Source organism: Enhydra lutris, unplaced genomic scaffold (genome assembly GCF_002288905.1).
Source record: "Enhydra lutris kenyoni isolate GAN:26980312 unplaced genomic scaffold, ASM228890v2 scaffoldscaffold66, whole genome shotgun sequence".
Taxonomy (NCBI): domain Eukaryota; kingdom Metazoa; phylum Chordata; class Mammalia; order Carnivora; family Mustelidae; genus Enhydra; species Enhydra lutris.
The window spans coordinates 6,297,623-6,320,901 of NW_019154150.1; the positions used below are offsets into that span (position 1 = coordinate 6,297,623).

General features: G+C 35.7%; 1 protein-coding gene across 6 annotated transcripts in view; it reads left to right on the top strand.

Annotated features, from left to right (window-relative positions):
• The window catches only part of LOC111159036 (cytoplasmic linker associated protein 2), a 180,887-nt gene that overhangs the window by 68,563 nt on the left and 89,045 nt on the right, over positions 1 to 23,279 (top strand). For all 6 annotated transcript variants that reach the window (XM_022521405.1, XM_022521400.1, XM_022521403.1 and 3 more), the window contains 6 exons: positions 4,100 to 4,179; positions 6,367 to 6,459; positions 9,597 to 9,742; positions 12,637 to 12,772; positions 19,425 to 19,495; positions 23,104 to 23,163. In XM_022521405.1, coding sequence (XP_022377113.1) covers positions 4,100 to 4,179; positions 6,367 to 6,459; positions 9,597 to 9,742; positions 12,637 to 12,772; positions 19,425 to 19,495; positions 23,104 to 23,163 — 586 coding nt within the window. The remainder of the gene's footprint in view (positions 1 to 4,099; positions 4,180 to 6,366; positions 6,460 to 9,596; positions 9,743 to 12,636; positions 12,773 to 19,424; positions 19,496 to 23,103; positions 23,164 to 23,279) is intronic.

The window sequence follows — 23,279 nt, forward strand, 5'->3', positions numbered from 1 at the left end:
CTGCTCTCAAACTTTATTTAAATACATCGCCGCTTTGTGTATGCATTCACTGTCCTTTTTTTGCAGTAGTATTTAACGTTAGAGCCCATCACTTGTTCTGACTCTCTGCCTCTTGTATTCATTCTCCTTCCTGGTGCTAAAAGTATTTTATAGTATTTCTTAGGTGAACTTTAAAGCTGTATCAGAAAATGGAATAATACTTGTGAGAATGAACAGTTTATTCAGCAGATTATTCCCCTGTGCAGAGATCCTTTTTCTACTTTTCTTGGCCACAAAATCAAAACCAAGGGGAGGGGAAACATTAGGCAAACTAGGATTGTAAAAAGGTTTATTTGTAGTACGTATAATAGATAAGCAGGGCCAACCTCAACATGTCCTGTCTTTACACTATTCACATACCCAGTATGCTCCCATTAGCAGCAGTTCTGCTTATACAAAATGATTCTCAGGGTAAGAGTGAGATAGATTGGGTCAACTATTTAAAACCATGCAAGTTCTTGTGAAATTTGGTAATGCCCATGTCCAGGTTTAGAGACCTAATTTTCGCATCTGAACTGGTCATAAGGCTGCATTTAGTGTATTTGTAGCCTTTTTTCTCTGCAGCTTCTGTAGGACTTTTAAAAGCCATATAATTTCTACTCTACCTACTCTCCCCCCTAGGTTATTTGTCCCTACTTATAAGACATAACTCAGTGGGTAATAAAGCTAAGGCATTATGATCAAAGTGAATTGTGACTTTTAAAGTTAGGCTTTCCTATGCATGTTCTTAGTCAATTGCACATTATCGTGGCTTTATTTGGGATTTGCTCAGATGTTCTGTATTCCCTTGAAGGTATTTGACATTGTGTTGTGGCTGGTGGGTTAATGTGTTGGAGTTAACATTCTAGTTTGCATTTGATTCCATTTGTAAACTGCCTGTAAACTGTAATAACTCTTCATATTGATCTCCCCTTCACTTTCCCATTCCTCTGTAAAACTTTGTCTTCCACATTTGAGCACATGATGTTGTCAGTTGTCTCTGCTCTGGTACATTTGCACAGGTCTCCTCCACCAGTGGCTGCCTCCTCAAAGCTTGCCTAGTGGTTCCACTTGTTACTGTAACAGAGTTATTTGTAAGAAGTGGTATATAAGTGAACAGACTATAGTTAATGTGTAAAGAAAGCTGTACTGTGTTGAATGTTTAAGAACTACTTGATAAGGACAAGTCCCTAAAGAAATTTCTGTTCAGTGGCCTGGCCTGGACAAGACAACTGCAAAGATTGGGAAGAAATTATAAAAATATAGGCTCTGCTTTCCTGTCAGGGAACCCATTGTCAAAACAAACTCAGTGGTGCTTGGCCAGCTTAGTCAGAAGTCTTGGGAGTCTTGGGTTTAAGCCCCACATTGGGTATAGAGATTACAAAACAAAACAAAAACTTAAAAAAAAAAAAAAAAAAAGAGGGTGCCTGGGTGGCTCAGTGGGTTAAAGCCTGTGCCTTCAGCTCAGTTCATGATCCCAGGGTCCTGGGATTGAGACCCCCATCAGGCTGTCTGTTCAGCAGGGAGCCTGCTTCCTCCTCTCTCTCTGCCTGCCTCTCTGCCTACTTGTGATCTCTGTCTGTCAAATTTAAAAAAAAAAAAAAAAGAAAGAAAGAAAGAAAGAAAGAAACCTGTAAAAGAGTTTAATAAATGAATATAGTATAAGATGTTAAGATAATATGGTTAGGTATCTTATTTTCTATTTCTTTACTTAAGCTATTTATTTTCATGTAATCTATTATTAGTACTGATCTTGGGAATGGAGTCGAGCGTTTTATTGTTACTGGATTTTCTATAATATTTAGGGAATAACTAATTTATTTACTATTGTAAATTAATTTCCTACAGCAAGCATGCACTCATGCCTCTCTTAGTTTATTGTCACTGCTTTTAATTTGTAGTTTTTTATTGTCTTACAACTTTGTTACATTGTTCTGTGATCCATCTCTTATACTGTTAAAACTCAAAAAGATGATCTTCAAAGGTTTTTGGTTTTTTTAGGATGAGGAGCTTTGGAAATCTTTGTAGTGTTCTTTTTTTTATTAGGATGGTGTTAATTTTTTAAATTCAGTTTGAAAATAATATTTCCTTTGGTAGATGATAAACCTAATTGGGGAGATATTTAGCTTTTTAATTGGATAGATTTTTAAGCTAATTATCCCTTAGGATATACATCTTGTGTGGTTGAAATCGATTTCAATGTGTTAAATTACTACCATGAAGAAGTAAATATATAGAGTTAGAAACTAAGTACTACCTGTATCAGCCAGGGTTCAGTTAGGAGACAGAAACCACAGGGGCACCAGGGTGGCTTGGTTGGTTAACCGTCTCAGTCTTGGTTTCAGCTCAGGTCATGATCTCAGATTGTGATACCGGCAACGCATTGGGTTCCATGCTCAGCGTGGAGTCTGCTTGAGATTCTCTGCCACTGCCCCCCATTCGTGTGCGCCTGTGTGCGCACACACTCTCTTTCTGAAATAAATAAGTCTTTAAAAATAACTGTTGTGCTACCATATGATCTCCCTAATATGAGGGACTGGAGATGCAACATGGGGGGTTAAGGGTGTAGGAGAAGATTTAATGAAACAAGATGGGATTGGGAGGGAGACAAACCATAAGTGACTCTTAATCTCACAAAACAAAGGGGGGGGGGGGGGGGGGGGGGGGGGGGGGGGGGGGGGGGGGGTTATGGACATTGGGGAGGGTATGTGCTATGGTGAGTGCTGTGAAGTGTGTAAACCTGGCGATTCACAGACCTGTACCCCTGGGGATAAAAATATATTATATGTTTATAAAAAATAAAAAATTAAAAAATTAAAAAAAATAACTGTTGTGGTTTCTTTTAAGATTTTATTTATTTATTTGAGAGAGAGCAAACACAAGTTGGGGGAGGGGCAGAGGGAGAGGCAGAGAATCCCAAGCAGACCCCTGCAGAGCACAGAGCCCTACATGAGCTCTGTTCTATAATCCTGAGACCATGACCTAAGCCGAAATCAAGAGTTGGATGCTCAATCAATTGAACCATCCAGGCTTCCCAACAGTTATTTTTACAGAGAGAATTTAATATGAAGAATTGTTAAAAGGGTATGGTAAATTAAAAATGCAGGAAGAGAACACTAAAATGTCATGGAGGTAGTAATTATAGTCAACAGCTCCTACTCTTAGAGCTGGAAGAACAAAATGAGGAGGTTAAAACTTAGAGGTGGGGCCCTACAGAGCTGTGGCTCAGACCTCTGTGAGGAGTACTAGTGGGCTGGCGTTGCTGATGGGGCTGAGAGCTGCATCAGTTGAGGGTTAGAAAAACTGCAGCAGGAATCAGGTGCTGCTAACTGAAAGGAGTCTCCTGCCAGAGTTGCTAGGGTTTTACAGACAAGAACAGGAAGCCAGAAGGAGTATGTCCCATCTTCTGTCAACTTCCATCTTTTGAGCATCCCTGTTAATAGAGTTTAACAGGAAGCCATTAGAATGAGCAGAAAAATGGTTTACTCAATCCTAGGTAGGCCCAGCATCACTGAATATGAAAGAGCGGACTTGGAGCTGAAAGTTGCTTAATTACTCGCTCTTAAACAGCTACTATCTATAAAGTTTACTTTTTTATTGTCTATGTACAATAAAGGAAGATTTGTTTGCATATTTAAATTTAATTTCAAGGTCCTCATCTCTTTCACATTTGCTTTCCTGAACACTGCAGCATACATGGATCGTCTGCTCTGTTACTCGCCATCATCTGTTGACATTTAGTGTCATTTAAAATTGCCATTTACCTTTTTAAACAATTATCTTTCCACCTTATTTCTTGTGTACTTGCCACCTCATTGAATAAGGATAGGAGGGCTCTGTTCCTACTGTTTGAAATTTACAACTAGCCTACTTTAGTACTTACAGAGAATTAATCAGCTATTGCTATGGACCTTGACTTTCCTGAAAGATGGTGATTTTTTTTAATGCTATCTTATAAAATGGAATGTCCCTCGAAATTAGTGCCTTTGTTGATATTAAAGGAGTTATATTTTTCACATTTTCTTTGATGCTAACATGCTTAAAATTAAACTTAAAAAATTAATTTTCTTTTGATTAACAGGTGCTTCTAAAGAAGGAGGTGCTGGAGCAGTTGATGAAGATGACTTTATAAAAGCTTTTACAGATGTCCCTTCTGTTCAGGTAAGAATACTAGTAAAGTGGCATTCTCCATGAATAATGCTTACATATCTGTTCATACAATTATTTTTGTCCCTTTTGAAAAATTCTTTTTTTCCTTAAATGACTATGTAAGTAAAATATTTGGCTTATTATTACCAAGCTGTTATTTGTTGGTACAATTAGATTTTCAAATGATTTTTCTCAGGCTAAAATGGAATCCGTGAATTATGACATTGCAATGTTTAACTACATCTACTTTTTTGAAGTTGTTTTTAATACATTGTTCTTCCCTTTTTTGTTTCATTTTATTTTGGTTTTACCTTCTACCTTTTTATCCACTTTATCTCTTTCTCCTTTATAGGCATACTTTACTTGCCTGTTGAATATTGGAATTTCTTAGGGGTCAGTTGTGGGTCCTCTCCTCTCCATTTTATTACTGAGTCACTTCCTTCAGACCCATGGCTTCAGCTCCTGCCTTTACATAGATGATGCATTTCTCTTGAGGGCCAAAATAATTTCTCCACTGATTGCTTACCTGACATGTCCTTATAGATGTCTCAGAGGCATCTCAGATTCAACCTGTCCGAAATGGGGCTCATTATCTTCCCCTTACAAATTTGTGCTTCTGTTGTTTTGTATGTGGAAACCATTACTTATTCCAGTTGTAAAAGTCAGAAATCTAGGACTTACTGTACTGCATCAGGTTTCTAACTTATTAGTATTCATACTTCTTTTGCTTATATTATCTCCTAAAAGAATGTTTGAAAAGTTGTATACCCTTTCGCCAAAGTAAATTTTTGACTTTTCTCTTTTTCTCTTGTTGGAGAAGGGGGAGCCTTAATCTATATTCCAGAGCAATGCATCATAATAAGATTCAGAGTGGCAGAGGGGCGTGTCTGCCTTCTGAATTGGGCAGAGGGGCTGTTGTGAGGGGAGCTGGGAGGGAGGAAAAGAACTGGCTCAGAATCCTCCAGCAGTCATTCTCTAACAGAATGTTATCTTGACCCCCTTCTACCTCCTCACCTTATCTCATGCCCTGGCTCCCCTTTGTACTGTTGTTGGGGGTGGGGGTTGTTTTAAGTGAAAGGGGAAATTAATGGCTATTGAAAGTGAAAGACTCTTGATGAAGGTATCTGATATTACTTGGATGATATCACCAGGACTCCCTTTCATTCCATCTCTCATTTCTGGGTTCCTCCACATGGTCTTCCCTCGTGGTCAGCAACATGGCTGTAGCTGTTAGAGCCTTACACCTTTCTCTGCCCTCTGCGTCTTTTCTTATTGATCCTGTAAAATTTGTGAGAGTTCTTCTGATTGAACTGACTTAAGTCACATGCCCACCTCTGAACCTTTGTGATTTGGAGAAATAATGTATACCAATTGATTATGGTTTGGTCATTGGCTCTTCCTCTGGCCCTCTTTGCACTTTTTACTCCTGTGCTTTGGCCTTCTTTCACTTTCCTCTGTCATAGAGCCTTTGCACATGCTGTCCACTCTAAGGAAGACTAATCTCCCTGCTTTGCCTGATGATGATCCCTCCTTTTTTGGCTCTCAGTTCAAGCTTGGCCTTTTAACTAGTTTGCACCTCCTATATAGACTTTCATGGAATTGTAATTGTCTTTGGCAGTACTTTCTATTTGCAGTTTTATATCATTTGGTAAATTTTTTTCTCTCCCTGACTGGATTATAAGCTCCATAAGGCAAAGACTATGCCTATTTTTGCTTGCCTTAATATCCTTCATGCCTGGCATAATGCATCCCTGTTATGTAAATATATTTAAGTGAATGAAAGGATAATGGTATTTTTGGCAAACAGTTGACTCCTGAGGAAACAAAGCATGTAACTATCCTGGCTATAGTGTGGGGGAGCTAACCTAAATCATGTCCTTTTGCAATAGTGTATAAGTATATGAATGCAGTAGGTATATACCTGAAGTCATTTTGAGAAAATAGGCCTATTATTAGTTCTTAGGATATTTGCATCATGTTTCTAAATGACAAAGCATTTTTAAGAGTATATCTAAAGTTAGTCATGCACAGAGAAATAGCACAAGGGTAACAGGTAAGGAAGATAATATATTTTCCATTAATAATGGTTCTAGAATGGGAAATAACCTTATTACTTGAAAGAGTGCTATAAACCTTGGGGCGTAGCTTTGATATTTCTTACAGCAAGACATATTAATGTTATAACTTTGTATCTTTAAGATCTATTCTAGTCGAGAACTTGAAGAAACATTAAATAAAATTAGGGAAATATTGTCAGATGACAAACACGACTGGGATCAGCGTGCCAATGCAGTAAGTTTTTTAATTTTGTTATCCTTCTCTTTTTTTTTAATGTTCCCAAAACATGGGAATTCAGTAATATTACTACATGGTATTTGCTTATGAAATAGATATGAAAGCTAACATTTCTTTCTGGAAAAACACTTTGAGGTAATTGGAATTTTCTGAGTTAGGGTCAGTTTTTATTGTTTCTGCTGATCCGCGGAGCCTATCTCATTCATTAGTTTCTCCACATGTGCTACTTATTGACTGAACAAGAAAGTGTGAGCTTCACTGATGTCTGTGTGATGGCTTTGTGTGGGTTTACATAGTTGTTCATCAGTAGGCAGTGTTCTCAGATCTTATAAGCTTTTCCTGTAAAGCAGTTCACTTTGCCCCTGTGATCAATAGTTTCATAGTATTGATATCAGTTGACGACAATAGGTCTGTTTGGTTTTTTTTCTTTATTTTCTCACAATGATGAAAAATATGATGAATATTTTTCACCCATGATTTAAAAAGAAAAAAGTCTCCTTGAGTTCAGAGTATTTTATCCTAAATTCCTCAATAAAATATTTGATAAGTACTTTTAAAATAATATCTACATCAACAAAGGACTGTATATTTTAATATTTTTTAATTTGTCACATTTATATCTGAGGTTCCAAATGAGTACCTCAGTGTCCTCAAGAAGCCAGAGAAAGGGTTTTATTTCTTTTTTCTTTTTAAGATTTTATTTATTTATTTGACAGAGAGCACACGAGCAAGGGTAGAGGGAGACGGAAAAGTAGACTCCCCTGTAGAGCAGGGAGCCCAATGCAGAACTTTATCCCAGGACCCTGGCGTCATGACCTGAGCCAAAATGCTTAACCAGCTGAGCCACCTAGGCACCCCAAAGGGTTCCATTTGAAGACTTCTGCTCTGAGAACTCTCAGTCTCCATTTTGATTAATAAATCATATGTGGCCCTTTGAAAATTGTGCTTTATGGTGCTACAAACAAGATTTTTCAGCTTCTCTTTAATAGGAAGTTTGCATATTTTAAGGTATTAAAATATTTAACAGAAAGTAACATTGCTCCATATTTGCAAAATATGATTCATTATTCTGTCCTCAGTTCCCTGATTAGTCTGAGATAGAAAGACCTCTGTCATAGGTAATCTGTGCAGAAACATGACAAATTAAATGTTGTCAATATAAAACACAAACTTTGTACTTAAGAGTTTTTTGTTGGAATGCCTGGCTGGCTCATTCAGTAGAACATGCAACTCTTGATTTTGGGGTCAGGAGTCCAAGGGGTTGTGAGTTCAAGCTCTGTGTTCCTTGTAGAGATTATTATTTTTTTAAAATGAGTTTTTTGTTTTACTTCAAAACAACCCTTTTGGAAACACAGATGGCCTTTCAGTTTTTTAATTAGAAAAGTGACATGGGCTCATTGCAATAAGTGGAACAGTACAGAAGATTATAAGGAAAAAGTTAACAGTTTACTCCCTATTAAGGAAACAAATGTTTTCATTTTGGAGTATATCCTCTTCTATATATATGTATGATAAGATAAACACAGTTTTTTTCTCCCACTTCTATAAAAATAAATATCATACTAGATACATTACTCAATAACTTGTTTTCATTCAGTTTCTTTCATAAATTATGCCCTTTCAGTATAATTGCTGTAGGTGCCAGGCATATAGTAGTTGCTCAGATATTTGCTGAATGCAAATAAATAAGCACCAATATGTGCTTCTTTTTCTTAGTTAAAAGATACCATGTAACTCATTAAACCATTTCCCATTTAATGGACTTAATACTTTTTTATTTTTTGCTATTTCGACAATATTGAATAAATATCCTTGTACACATCTATAACAATGGTGTTTTTATTTTTGTAGGTTAAGTTTTTAAAAGTGGGGTTGTCGGGTAAAGAGTAGATATAGTTTTATTTTAGTAGTGTTGCCAAATTATTTTGAACAAAGGTGTTAGTGACTCATAATCTTACTTGCAGTAAGAGCATCTCTTTTTTTTCTCATACTGGATGCTGTTAAGTCTTTTTAATTTTTACTGGTCTGATGGAGGAAAGTGATGTATCTTTGTTGTAATTAGCATTTGCTTATCACTAGTAAGGTTGAGCACATTTTTATTTATTTATTTTGCTCAATTTAGTATTGGACTATTTGTCTTTATCTCATTTTATTATCATTCTTTGTGTATTGCACTTAATATGTTGCAGGTGATTTTTTCCAACCATGTTGTGATTTGTTTTGTTTTTAGTTAATCTTGTTTAGGTGCCTTCTGATTTCTCTACCTATGATAGTTTCCCTTATGTGTGTTAAGATTATATAACTGTTCTTACAAAATTTTTCCTACCCTTATAATATCTTTCTTATGTTTTTCATTGTCAATCCATTTGATATCGTTTTAAAGATCTCTAAAAATTTAGAAAACCTTGGAGATTAACAGGAAATTATATATAATAATGGATATGATAGGTAAACTCAGCTTATCAGTATGTATGAGCACAGATATGTACCTGTGGGTATCTTTTGATTGATGTAATTTTATTAGGTATGTCTGGTGTTAATATAGAAAACATTTGTCAATCCTGTATTAAAAAGTAATGCTTAAGACATAGAAATAGGGGGAAAGACCTGTTTATTTCACAAAGTGTGAAAACAGTAAAATATGGACCTGGCTGACTAGTTTGTCCATTTGATTCTGTACTTTGGCTTATGGGTGAATATAGTTTCCAAATTTGGCCCTTTTAAAAATAGTCTCCTTGGTAGATAGTGGTAATTTTTGCCCGTTTTGAATATAGTTATGCCACTGAATTGTATGCTTTACAATGTTTAAAATGATTAATTTTATGCTAATGTGTATTTTACTACAATAAAAACTTTAAAACTTATCCTTAAGACTTTAAAATGTACTTAGCTATTCATATGTTACATATGTCCATTTTGTATATAACTAAATCTATAACATTCTTTTCCAGAAAACTTTAATTTGCATGTTTATTTGTAAGACACATTTAATGCTGTTAAAATGTCTGAATATAGTTATAAAAACATAATGAAATGTTATTTTTAAATTTTTGTTCAAATGACGAAGTTTTGGTAACTTTTTTTTTTTTTACATTGACCCTCTATGTCAATAATGAAAATTCTCTTCACTTCAGCTTAAGAAAATTCGATCATTGCTTGTTGCTGGAGCTGCACAATATGACTGCTTTTTCCAACATTTACGCTTGTTGGATGGAGCACTTAAACTTTCAGCAAAAGATCTTAGATCCCAAGTGGTTAGAGAAGCTTGCATTACTGTAGCGTAAGTATGTTCTTTCTGTGATAAATGTTTTTTATGAATTCATTCAGTACTCAGTGATTTAGTGCTCATTAAGTAAAGCAGGACAACCCAAAAACAGCATATATGTAATCTGAAAGTAATTTTTATTATAAATAAAGATTCCATTTGTGTGATTTTTTTTTTTAAATCTTTCTTAACAATATTATATAAGCATTAAAAGGTGGTTATATGTATAAAGCCTATGTGTGCATTTTTGGTCACTAAATCTTTAAGAAGCAAATTAATGGGTCTGAGAACTATTGTTTTCTCTTTACTAATTTGGATATTAAGCTCTCTATTTCTGACGTTTTAACAATTATCCTGGAATTATAACGTATCTTTAACTTAATCAAGATTCAAATTTATTCTGCATGTTTATATTTTAACAAAATTCTAGTATGGTACAACACTGAAATTTCTTTTACCTCTACTTCTGATCTGTGTACTGCTGTTATATAAGCATTCTTTGAAACTAGGGAACACAAAAATGCCTACTATTAATATTTCTAATCAGAATTGCAATAAATGTCCTGGTCAGAATGGAGGGGGGGAAAAAAAAGCAACCCCAGGAAATAAAAGCTATGGAGATTGCTAGAAAAGGAACAAAACTGCCATTATTAACAGATGGTATAATTATCATTGGAATACCGTAAGAATATATAGACAAATTATTTTAATTAAGGGGCTTTAGCAAGATGCTAAATACAAGTCAATATACAAATATAATTGGATATCTTTTAAAAGCAAAAGTGAAAAGGAGAACAAAAATCTACAAACTATAACCTTGAAAAATATTCCATGGTGAGAGTTTTGGTTCTAACAATGATGCAATAACTGGTAAGGAGCTAACTGTTTTGCAGAAAATTGGATAAGACATGTAAAACAGGTATTTCTAGATAATGGACAGTGAACAGACAGAGCAAGATTATGATTCTTGAAAGAAACAGATCAGTTGAGCAGTATGATCAACACAGTTTTGACCTCGAGGTACTTTCTGGACCATGGAGAAGAGAGGAAGCACCCAAGCAGAGCAAGACAGTTTGGTTGAGTTGATGAAACAGAGACTGGGGTTTCTGAAGATTAAAGTGATTAAAATTTGCAGAGCAGAATCCTGGAGAGTAGAGAGAGAAACAGAGAAAGAGCTGTAGAGAACAGCATAAGGGATCCCATGAGTCTAGTTGAGTACTTACCTGTGCATGTAAAATGTGCAACTCCCTGAGGATGGGAAAGAATTAGTGCTGGAGGCTATAAGGTAAACAACAGTTCCCAGAGCTCATATGGGCTGGGAGATGTTCAAGTTCTGATGAGCCATAATGGAGAAACCTAGTTGAATACCCAGGGCATTTGGTAGAGATCCCAGAGAGGCCACTGTATAGGAATAGTACTAAACTAAGTTTTAAAGTAAGGCTTCTTCTGATAAACTGATAAAGATCAAGCTGATTCCCAAGTACATCACCTGCCTACCCAAACAAAACTCTCTCTTTTTTTTTTTTTTTTTTTAAAAACAAAACTCTCTTTAAAGGAAGACCAGACTATCCAGACACAGGTGGTACCTTCTTGCTTTTGATTTGAGGTTCTCTTCTTTTTTTTTTTTTTTAAGATTTTATTTATTTATTTGACAGAAAGCGCACACAAGCAGGGGGAGCTGCAGAGGAAGAGAGAGAAGCAGGGACCCTTATGTGGGCTAATCCCAGATCCCAGGATCGTGACCTGAGCCCAAGGCAGATGTTTAACTGACTGAGCCACCCAGGCACCTCTGGGTGCCTTTTTGCCCACGAGTTTAGACATTAGAGAGCTTGAAAGTATAGCGGAACACTAGTAAATAGGTCTGAATATCTCTGTTAATCAAGAACCTGAATTTTTTGAGCTAATTGTATCCCAACAGTGTATTTGAAGACTTAAATATACAGAAAGTAACCAGGGGCGCCTGGGTGGCTCAGTGGGTTAAAGCCTCTGCCTTTGGCTCAGGTCATGATCCCAGGGTCCTGGGATCGAGCCCTGCATCAGGCTCTCTGCTCCGCAGGGAGCCTGCTTCTGCCTTTCTCTCTGTCTACCTTTTTTTAAAAAAAAAAAAAAAAGAAGAAGAAGAAGAAGAAGAAAGTAACCAAAACTGCAACCATTGCCAGAACTGCGAATGATGAGAGCATCCTTCTTAGGTGTACTAAGTCATGCAGTTAAAGACTGAATTTAGTTGTTTAACTCCGAATTGGAAAGAGAAGACAGATGTTCTTAGGGTCACCCAACTAACTAGTGTATATGGTCGAGTTGTGTTTTCAGTCCAGAATTCTGAAACCATACACCGAAGATGTAAGAGAGTCTGCTTGTCCCTCCCTCCTCATCAGCCCCTGCCAAAATAAAAAATCTTTTTTAAAAAAGTGGGGATGCCTGGGGAGCTCAGTTAAGCATCTGACTCTTGATTTTGGCTCAGGTCATGATCTTGGGGAGCTCAGTTAGTTAAGCATCTGACTCTTGATTTTGGCTCAGGTCATGATCTTGGGGTCATGGGATTGAGCCCTGCAGGCTCTGCACTCAGCATGGAGTCTACTTAAGATTCTACACACACACATACACACACACCTGCCTCCCTGCACCCTCTCTCTAAATAACTGTACTCTTTCTAAATAAACTAATAAAATATTTTTTAAAGGAGAGAAATGGTAAAATGCCAAATTTCAGCTTTGGACTAGACAGTTAAAGGGTGGGAAAAACAAGGAAATGAAGTAATATTTGCACTTCTCTTTCTCTTTTGTTTTTCTGCCTTTAGAAGTGGTTGAAATAAAAATTTTAAGTTAATTCAGTAAGAGAATGTTTTTAAATTATATACTCCTACCTATACTTAATATTAAAAAAATTTTTTTTTTAATCTTCCTTTGTAGACATCTTTCAACAGTTTTGGGAAACAAATTTGATCATGGCGCCGAAGCCATTGTACCTACCCTTTTTAATCTCGTCCCCAATAGTGCAAAAGTCATGGCAACCTCTGGATGTGCAGCTATCAGATTCATCATTCGGGTAGGTTCTTTTCTGTCTTTCTCCCTCACTCCTCCCCTCTGGTTTCAATATACTTAAATAAATCATTGGTGTTTTGTTTTTTTTTTTAATCTCAAAGGAAAATCACTTTTGAATGACTTTTTCTGAAGTAAAAGCAGTACATGGTTATTACAGTTATTATAGAACATTTAAATAATACAGAAAGTTACCAAGTAAACATGCTTGCCTGCAGAATATAATACACACATACCTGTACTTATGTGTATGTGTGTGTGTGTGTGTGTGTGTGTGTGTGTGTGTGTGTGTGTGTAATTGTGTTACAGATAGTAATGGGCAGATGTAAAACAGAAGAATGTTATAGACACTGCTATGACAGGCAGAGTCTTAGTATTTCTTATCTTCCATATCTTGAATATGCCCCCAAAAAACAATTAAAAAAATAAATCTTCCCTCTTAAATTCTGGTTCTTCTACAACTTATCACTAAAGTCATTCAATATATACTTTTCCAAACTTCTATGCCCATGCAAACTGTATTTATTACAAAATACAATATTTTACATATATAAATAATATTTTTTAACTTGTTTTTTAAACTTAATGTAGTGAGCATCTTCCCTTGTCCACCCATGTAATTTTTCTTTTTTCTCTTTTTTAAAATTAACATATAATGGATTATTTACCCCAGGGGTACAGGTCTGTGAATCGTCAGGCTTACACATTTCACAGCACTTACCATAGCACATACTCTCCCCAATGTCCATAACCCAGCTACCCTATCCCTACCCACCCCCAACCCCAGCAACCCTCAGTTTGTTTTGTGAGATTAAGAGTCTCTTATGGTTTGTCCCCCTCCCAATATCATCTTGTATAATTTTATTACTGTCTAGATTGGTTGTCTGTTAAAGGACAGTAACATTAAATCATCCTCATCATTCTTCCCCCTGAAGTTCATGGAGTCCTTTTTCCCCATCCTTTTCCAACATTGTGTATTATCTGTCTCTTAAAGGCCTCATTATTTGATAAATGAAATACTATCTCATATTCTGCTTCACATTTCTTAGATTACTAGACGCATTGTTATTTTTTTCCTTTCAGAATTCTTCTGTGGATTGCCAGTTATTCTCTTTGTACATTTTTTCCTCACTGATTTCAAAGGTCTTTTTCTGTATCATAAGTATATTTCTTCTGTGTTATAGATGTTGTAGGTATGATTTTCTACCAGTTTGTCAGTTCTTCAAATATTGTTTAAGCTATTATTTGTTAAATATAGAACTTTTAAATTTTTATGTATTGAGACAATGCTCTTGTGGATTTGGTTATAGTTAAAATGACCTTCACCATTTCACAATTACAAGAATATTCATTTGTTTCAAACTTTTATAATACTGCTTTTTACATTTAGATCGAACTAGATTTTGTTTTCTTGTGAAGTATAGGTATCTAATATGATTTGCCCCCAAAATACAAAATGACTTGACTCAATGGCATGTATAATTCAGTCTTTTCTTGCAATGCCAGCATGTTCACATAATAAATTTCCGTTAAGTATATGGGTCTGTTTTCCAAACTCCTATTCAGTTTCTTTGATCAGTTTGTTCTTACAAAAGAAATGAAGTTTCAGGGCGCCTGGGTGGCTCAGTGGGTTAAAGCCTCTGCCTTCAGCTCGGGTCGTGATCCCGGGGTCCTGGGATCAAGTCCCGCATCAGGCTCTCTGCTTGGCGGGGAGCCTGCTTCCTCCTCTCTCTACCTGCCTCTCTGCCTACTTGTGATCTCTGTCTGTCAAATATATAAATAAAATCTTTAAAAAACAAAATGAAGTTTCGTTTCAATACTGCTACACCAGAAGTTTTTTTTCAGCAGTGAAATTAATTGCCTATTTAGAAAGCTATGAATCCTTTTCTGTTTTAATATTTTTTTAAGTTTCTCTAAATCCAGCCTCTCCGTAACTGTGTTGAAAAGTAGTAGGAATTATTGAGATCCTTGTTTTGTCTCTCAGTCTAATGGGAGTACTTTAAATATGATGTTAGGTGTGGGTTTCTATGGATACTCTATATAAGATTATGGGAATTTCCCTGTAAAATATTTTTGCTAAATTTTGATCAGGAATTGATGTGAAATCTTATCAGCTATCCATTTGATATCTTTAGAAATGATTCTCTTTTTATTTATCCATTGTACATTCATGACCTGAATTTTGCTTGGCCGTTGTACATCAGGATACTGCTAGATTCATTTGGCTAATACTTCGGTTAAGATTTTGGCATTCATTTTAATATGTGAGCCTTCATAGAATTTCCTGTACTTTTCCTGTTTCACATATTTTCTATTACATAATTCTGTTATTAGGGCTTGCTGACCTTGGAAGTTCTTTAATGACTTTTCTAGTATTTTAGACTCTGGGTACTTTTGTATTTCATTTTGAATTGTTACTTGTATTTTCTTAGAATATCCTTTTTATATGGACTTTAAGAATCTTTGGCATGAGGTTGTATACTGTATTCTCCTAAGTAACAAAAAGTCTCTACCACTGTGATTCAATTACCGTTTTGTCGTGTTACAATATTATTTTTTTTACACTTGCCAGAGGCATTGTTTATCATTTTTTTAAAATTGTTTGTTTACTTGAGATAGAACAAGTGGTGGGGAGGGGCAGAGAGAGAGGGCAAGAGAGAGAGAGAAAGAGAGAGAGAGAAAGAGAGAGAAGCAGCTCATGCAGGGCTCAATCCCAGGACCCAGAGATCACCACCCAGGCCAAAGACAGATGCCCAACTGACTGAGCCACCCAGGCTCCCCGTTTGTGGTTTAGTTTTATTGTTTTTCAGTGGTGTTCTATAGTTTTTTTCTAATCTTTTGGTTTCTTTAGGCTTCTTAGTTCCTTTCTTTGACTTGCGCTAGCTTCCCCCGCCCCCACCCCAGGTTTTGTGTTATGTCCTTAGACCGTTTGTTGCAGTTTTTGTTGTTTAGTATTATAAGGCTGTAGGTTTTCTTTTGAGTTTGGCATTGGCTGCATCAGAGTGAGTTAGATTTACCAAATTCTCTTTATATTTATCCCTTGTAATTTTCATTTCAGCGTCCTCTTTGAATTACATAATGATATTATTTGCATGTTCAGTTGGTTATTACTCTTGTTGTTTTGGTTGTTACTCTTGTCATCAGTATGATTTCATTACATTCTGATCAGAGAATTTTGTTATATATTTTCTACTTCAGTGAATGCCTTGAGTTTTATTTGTGTCCCAGTACATCCTTAATTTATAGAAGTAGTCTTTTAGTACCTGCGGAATATGGAATTTGTATGGAGTACTTTATTCATCTCTAAGTCCTGCTTGATGTTTCATCTTGTTCAGAATCTTTATCCATTTTTTAAGAAGATACTTTATCTAGAAAATTCTGATTCTAGGTTTTTGTCAATTTCATTTTTTTTTTAATTTTATTTTTTATAAACATATAATATATTTTTATCCCCAGGGGTACAGGTCTGTGAATCGCCAGGTTTACACACTTCACAGCACTGACCATAGCACATACCCTACAATTTCATTTTCTTAACAGTTATTTTATTTTATGTATGGTCAAAGTTTTTTACTACTACCATTTTGAAATAGTGGGGTTTTTTCCCTGTCATTTCTGTTTTCTCTTCATAGTGCTTTTTCTTACCTGTTTCTTATTTTCTTAGAAGTTCCTTATTCTTGATCAATAAAGATCTTGATCAATAAAGAATAAAACCTGTTTTACTTCCCTCACATTTTAAAAAGTTTACATTTTATCTCATTCATGTTGTTTTTCCCTTAACCATTTAATTGAACAAAAACATTTTCATTTTCAGCAATTGAAACTTGTAGTTTTTTACTTTCATTCCTGACTACTGTTTGTTAGTAAACTCTTATTAACCATATTTTAATTGGTTCTGCATAATTTGTTTGATTTAGTGTGTTCTCAGATTTCATGCATATTTATCTTTGCATGTCTTATTTTTAAATTTTTTTATTTTTATTATTTATTTGAGAGAGAACACATGCACACACATGAGTTGGGTGAGGGGCAGAGGGAGAGGAACAAGCAGACTCCCCACTGAGTGCAGAGCCCAACGCAGGCTTGATCCCAAGACACTGAGATCATGACCTGAGCCGAAGGCAGACACTTAACCGACTGAACCACCCAGGCACAGCTAGCAGGTGACTCTTGATCTTGTGAGTTCAAGCCCCATGTTGGGTATAGAGATTACTTAAAAAGTTTTAAAAAATGGTTTTTAATTGTTGACTTTTGTTCAGAATTGTTTTCTTAATTTTTTTATTGTTTAAGGAGTAAGATACCATTTGTTTCTTTTCTGGAAAAACAAAAACAAAACTTCAGGAAGTTTTACAGAATAGTATCTGTGTTAGAAGTTTCCCTATAGCAGGTCTAGGAGTCTTCCTCCATTAGTGCTATCCTTCCACAGTGGATAAGGATTTCTGATGAAGGTGAATTTTCCTTAAATTATGTTAATTTTAATGGATCATTTAATTAATTGCTTCTGTTTTCTTTGTCAGGTTTTTTTCTTCTGTTAGTCTTATACAGATTTTGGAACCTCAGTATCATTTATTATTTCTTAAATAATTTTTTATCTTTTGCTTTATAGCTGTATATGTTCTCAAGAAAAATTTCTTTAAATTCTGTTTATGTGACAGTATCCATGTTGCCATTCTTAGGCTTTACACATAATACATTGTTTTCAAATTTCTCATTTTTCATAAGGTTGCTTGATATTATTGATACACTAGTCTGTCATATCACTGTAAATATAAATCAAGTGGTTTTTGTTGTTCTGTGTTATTTTCTGTTTTCTGTATTTTGTTTGGTCTCCCAGAGGACTGCTTCCTTAGAATGCTATATTTGATTTGTAATTCTCCTTTTAATTCTAAAGAAGCTTTTTATTTTTCAGTTATCAACTTGTATTAATACAGTAAAATCTAAATCTGACTTGGTGTTTGGTTGAAATGCTTCATCTGTAACTATGAGGTTCACTTTTTCATTTCCTTTGGTATAGCTCCCCTGAATATGGTGTAGTAATAGGTCAGTGTATCTCCCCATCCCTGCCACTGTGTTGAATGTGGGCTAATCAAAAGTAGAGTTTTGGGGAGGTTATGAGAGAGAGGAAGAAAATGGTAGGTAAGACCTATTAAGTATGTTGTGACTGGGGCATCTCCTTGGGCTTTAACTCCATAGCAGTGTTTGGGGAATGGATTCTTCTGGGTGCTATAGGAAACAAGTTCACAGAGCCCTTCTATGCTGAGTGTTGTATAATCCTCATTTTGAACAACTTTAGGTCTACTGGTGGTTTTCCTCTGTAATAGCTGAAAAAAAGTTTGCACTTTTATTTTGGTTGAGTTAGTTATAGCAGACACAGATGTGATACATATTCTCCTTCAGTGAAAGACTTGTTTTTCCAATACTGGAAGCACTACTGGCAGACAGCCTTTAGCGGCCTCCTTTTCAGGGATTGCCTCAGCTGCAGAGAGCTGCCTTTTCGAAGCTCTTGTCCCTTCCCTTTATGGTCCACATCCAATAATTGATTGATGTGGAAGTATAAGTTTTGGCCATTTGAATTAAACTAATTCAAGACTGCTCTGAAGGGCCATTTTAACTTCAAAGCCCCCTAAAGACTTTTAGCAAAGATATTCTATGGCTGAATCAGATTGATTTGTCTGCCAGTTCCTGCTTCCTTTACCTCCCTTTCACAAGTGTTGATTCTGAGGGTACTTCTTAATATCCTGTATGCTAGACTTCATGTCAAAGCCTGCTTTCTAGGTAATCCATCTTGTGCCATTAGCTCAGAAGAAAAAGGGATATTTGAAGCATCAAATATGTATGCTTAGATTACTATTTTATTCTTCTGTCTCTTTTGTACTTTTTAATGTTTACTTCACTAAAGAAGAGCATTTAAGAATGAGTAGTAAAAATCAGAAGATTATATCAGTTGGAGCACCAGGGTGGCTAAGTCAGTTAACCGTCCAACTCTTGATTTCAACTCAGGTCATGATCTCAGTTGTGGGATCCAGCCCTGCATCATGGACTCTGCACTCAGCAGGAAGTCCACTTGAGATTCTCTCTCTCCCTCTCACCCTCTGTCCCACCCCCCACATTGGCACATGGGCTCTCACTCTCTCAAATAAATAAATAAATCTTTTTTTTTTTAAATGTACCTGTTGAACTTCAGCGGAATTCTAGACAGCTGTGGTCACAATGAAGGTTACATTAAAATCACCATTTCCAAGTGCATTCCCAGTAGTCAGGCGTGCAGATTCACTCTGGTTACTTGCTTTGATGACTTAGTTATTATTTTCCACCAGCAGTAGCCATCCCACCTCAGAGAGCATGACAGATGCATGCCCAGTTCCTCTAGTGCTCCTTCCTATAAATACACTGTCCTAACATGTCTTTGCAATTACATCATTAACTTTTCTTTCTTAAATGGCATTTCGGCTACACCTGTCCTCCTGAAACTATGTCATCATTATTGTTACTTTAATTGGGGGAACTGTCTGACAGTCTTAATTTCTTTCCAAATCTGATTTTATGGTTTTTTTCGTTCTGTTCTAATGTATCCAAATACTTGGTTGTAAGGCAAATAGAAGAAGGGATTATATGAAGTGGACAGTATTTTTCAACTTTTTCTAAAACATCTTTTTCAGCATACCCATGTACCCAGACTTATACCTTTAATAACAAGCAATTGCACATCAAAATCAGTTCCTGTAAGAAGGTAAGTTTTGAGGGGAAAAAAATTTTAGTATAGCTTTAATACTGTATTATGTTTAATTCTTATTCTGGTGCAAAAATTAGTTGTCAGTAATTTCTTGCCTCCTAGAAACCTTAGTAAATTTTTTATGTTATGTCCTATAGGGAAAAATGAATGAAATGATCATTATAACCACTCATGTTTTTCAGTTTTATCATATTAAGCTTTGGATTCTCTGGGCCACTGGTTGCCTGGTTTTCAGAGAGGATGGAATCCAGAGTCAGGCCTTTGCTAGAGTCCTGCAACTGCCATTGATTGACTGTCCTACCTTGGGCAATTTAAGCTGCTCTGAACTTCAGTATCTACATATGGTAGTAGGGCTAATGATATTGATCCCATAGAATTGTGAGGATAAAATGAGTTAGATGCACATTAGTAGAATTCAATGTAGTGTTTGGAACAGAGTAAATAGCCATGATAGGTCAATCTGTCAGTCTTTGTCTCTCCTTATGATTTCTACTGTTTTTAATGTCATTGGTGTCACCAGCAATACTAAAAACAACAAAAACAAAATTTGTACATTTGTTGTTCAAGAAAATTGTGAAGAATCAGGGATGCCTGACTGACTGGGTTGGAAGAGCATGTGACTTGATCTTGAGGTCATGAGTTGCAGCCCCGGGTTGGGTGTTGGGAGTACTTATTCACATAAAGAAATACATACATACATACATACATACAAAAATTGAATCGGGGGGCACCTGCATGGCTGAGTTGGTCGAATGTCCCAATCTTGGTCTTGGCTCAGGTCTTGATCTAGGGGTCATGAGTTCAAGCCCCACATTGAGTTTCATGCTGGACATGGAGCCGACTTAAAAAATAAAAATGAAAGAAAAAGAAAACAAAATTGAATTATACTGTTATTTCACTTACATATGGAATCTAAAAAATAAAGCAAATGAACGTAAACAAACACAGAGAGCTCACTGATGGTTGCCAGAGGGGAGGTGGATGGGCAAAATAGATTGAAGGGGATTAAGAGGTACCAGTTTGAGTTGTAAAATAAATAAGTTTCAGGGATGTGTAAAATACAACATAGGGAATATAATCAGTAATATTGTTTAACTTTGTATGGTGACAGGTCATAACTACAATTATTGTGTTGAGTATTTTATAATGTCAAATCACTGTTCCATACCTGAAACTAATATAATATTTTATGTCAAGTACAATTAAAAATAAATTTTAGAAATAAATAATTTTAAAGATATTTAAGTACCATATTTTATATACTAATTTGATACATGTATCCATCTTTTCTTGATCTCAGTTTCTTAACTATTTTAAAATTATATTGGCGTGATTTATTTTATTCAAAAACCATCTTAAGCAATTTTTGCAAGACAGTAGACATAAGAGTATAGCTACATTTTTTATATTTGCAATGGAAGACAACAATTTAAGCTATAGTCCTATCTGATCATATTTTGATATTATTTCTGTTGTTGTATGCTTATAAATCTGTTCTTATTCATTTGGTCATTATTGTGTCAATAAATATTGTTTAAGAACAAAACAAAATTATTTAAAAAAAAACTTTTTCCTTGATAAATATGCATTCTTTTTCCTTGATACATATGCATTTAAGTACTTTGACTGCTAGGAAGAAGCTGAAAGAGAGTTATTGCCTTTAAGTGGTTCAGATTTGGGCAGTAGTTATTTGATCACGCTCTCTTACATCTGAGGTCAGCAAATGACAGCTTGCTGGTCAAATCTGTCCCAACAGTCTATTTTTGTACAGCCTGCAAGCAAAGATACTTTCTTACATTTTTGAAGGGTGGTTATAAAGGGGAAAAGAAGAAAAATATGAGATAGAGACTTGTATGTGGTTTACAAAAGCCTAAAATATTTACTGTCTGGCCCTTTACAGAAGAGGTTTACCAATCTTATGTTGAGGAAAATGGTAACTGGAGAAATAAGAATGTGACAGAGAAGAGTCAGGAAATACATCATAAAATTGCCTTGAAAATGGGGAGCAATTCAATTACTGTAGGGGAATTGAGTGGGTGTAACCTACACAGAGATGTAAGCTTGCTAGTGTTACAGAGCCATCAAACAGGCCATTGAGGCCGGAATGCATGATAAATATATTCTCATTAGGAAAAGAAGCTAACAGGTGGAGGGTACTTGTAGGGAGGGCAGGATTAGGTTGAAGTTTGAATGTCTACAAAGAGAAATTTTGACATTCCTCCATACCTTGACAGTTTTTGGTGAGAAGGTAATGTCATCCTAGTTTTTATTTCAGCTATGACCAATGATTATAAAAAGGGATAGGGAGAAGAATTGGCTTAATTAAGTAGGAATTCTTGTAGCTTATGTAAGAGGGGCAGGGTCTAAACTAGAGCTGTATTGATGATAATTGATTGACTATTTTATTCAGGAACTAATTCAAGTGATTTTGGGTGTAGAAATGAGAATTTGATCATTGGATATAGATGAAAAGGTGATATCAAGTGCTTCAGACTATGAGTTCTGGAATCAGAATGCTAGGGTTTGGTCCTGTCACTTTAGGCAAGTTAATTTAACCTCCCTGTTTCTCATTTTCTAATCTATATAATATGGGCTAAAAGAATGGATTCGAGAGGGTAAGAATTAATTTGCTCTTTTGTATGTAGTGTTTGAGTTGACTGTCTATGTAGGGATGTCCAGTTCAACCATGAACTGCTTGAAACTCTGACTTAACAGCCAAATCAAAGAACCAGTGCTAGAGATAGAGGCCTAGATGTGAGAAGCATAGCTATTAGTCAGAGCTAAGGGTACAGATGATACAGATGTTGTTTCCCAAGTAAAGACTATGAAAGAGAAATGGGCTGAGATCAGCACCAACCAGGTGAGCACCTGTTTAAGGGAAGGTGGAGGAAAAGTGTTAATAAAAGAAGAAAGAGGAGAGAAGTATGTCATCAGTTGCCAAAAATGAAGAGAAACTCAAGAAGGACACAGTTGAGGAAGTTGAGAAGTAGGAGGCTTAGGAGAAAAGATGTAAATACTTGATTAAAAATTATGCATATTTAAGCGGCACCTGGGTGGCTCAGTGGGTTAAGCCTCTGCCTTTGGCTCAGGTCATGATCTCAGGGTCCTAGGATTGAGCCCCACATCAGGCCCTCTGCTCAGCAGGGAGCCTGCTTCCCCCTCTCTCTCTGCCTGCCTCTCTGCCTACTTGTGATCTCTCTCTCTCTCTCTCTCTCTGTCAAATAAATAAAATCTTTTAAAAAAATTATGCATATTTAAGAAAACATAGAGAAATGGAAGATCCATTCCATCTTTCTTGGTCACCATTGTATATCTTCAGTTTCTAGTGCAGAATAGGTGTTTGATAAGTATTTTTTTAAATGAAATATTAAATTTTTATATTTGACAAACATTTTAAGGTAAAATTATGGGGAACCCTGAAGGTTTTTAGCATAGGAATAGTTGAAATCTTAAAGTTAGGTATTTGACGGTTAAAATAACTAAAAACAGTCTTATACTTTAGTTCAGAGAACAAAGTACAGTATTATAGAAGAAATTAACATTTAAATTAATATAGCTTAATATAATGTTATAACACTTGGTTATAATTTGCTTTTATTTTTCAGGCGTTCATTTGAGTTTTTAGATTTATTGTTACAAGAGTGGCAGACTCATTCATTGGAAAGGTATGCATTGACTCTTCCTTTCCTACTTCCCTCTTCTCCCCACTGTCACCAGTTCTTTAGAAGTGGATGGTTTTGATTTTGCATTATTTCTCCTTTTGCTTAAAAATTACTTGTAC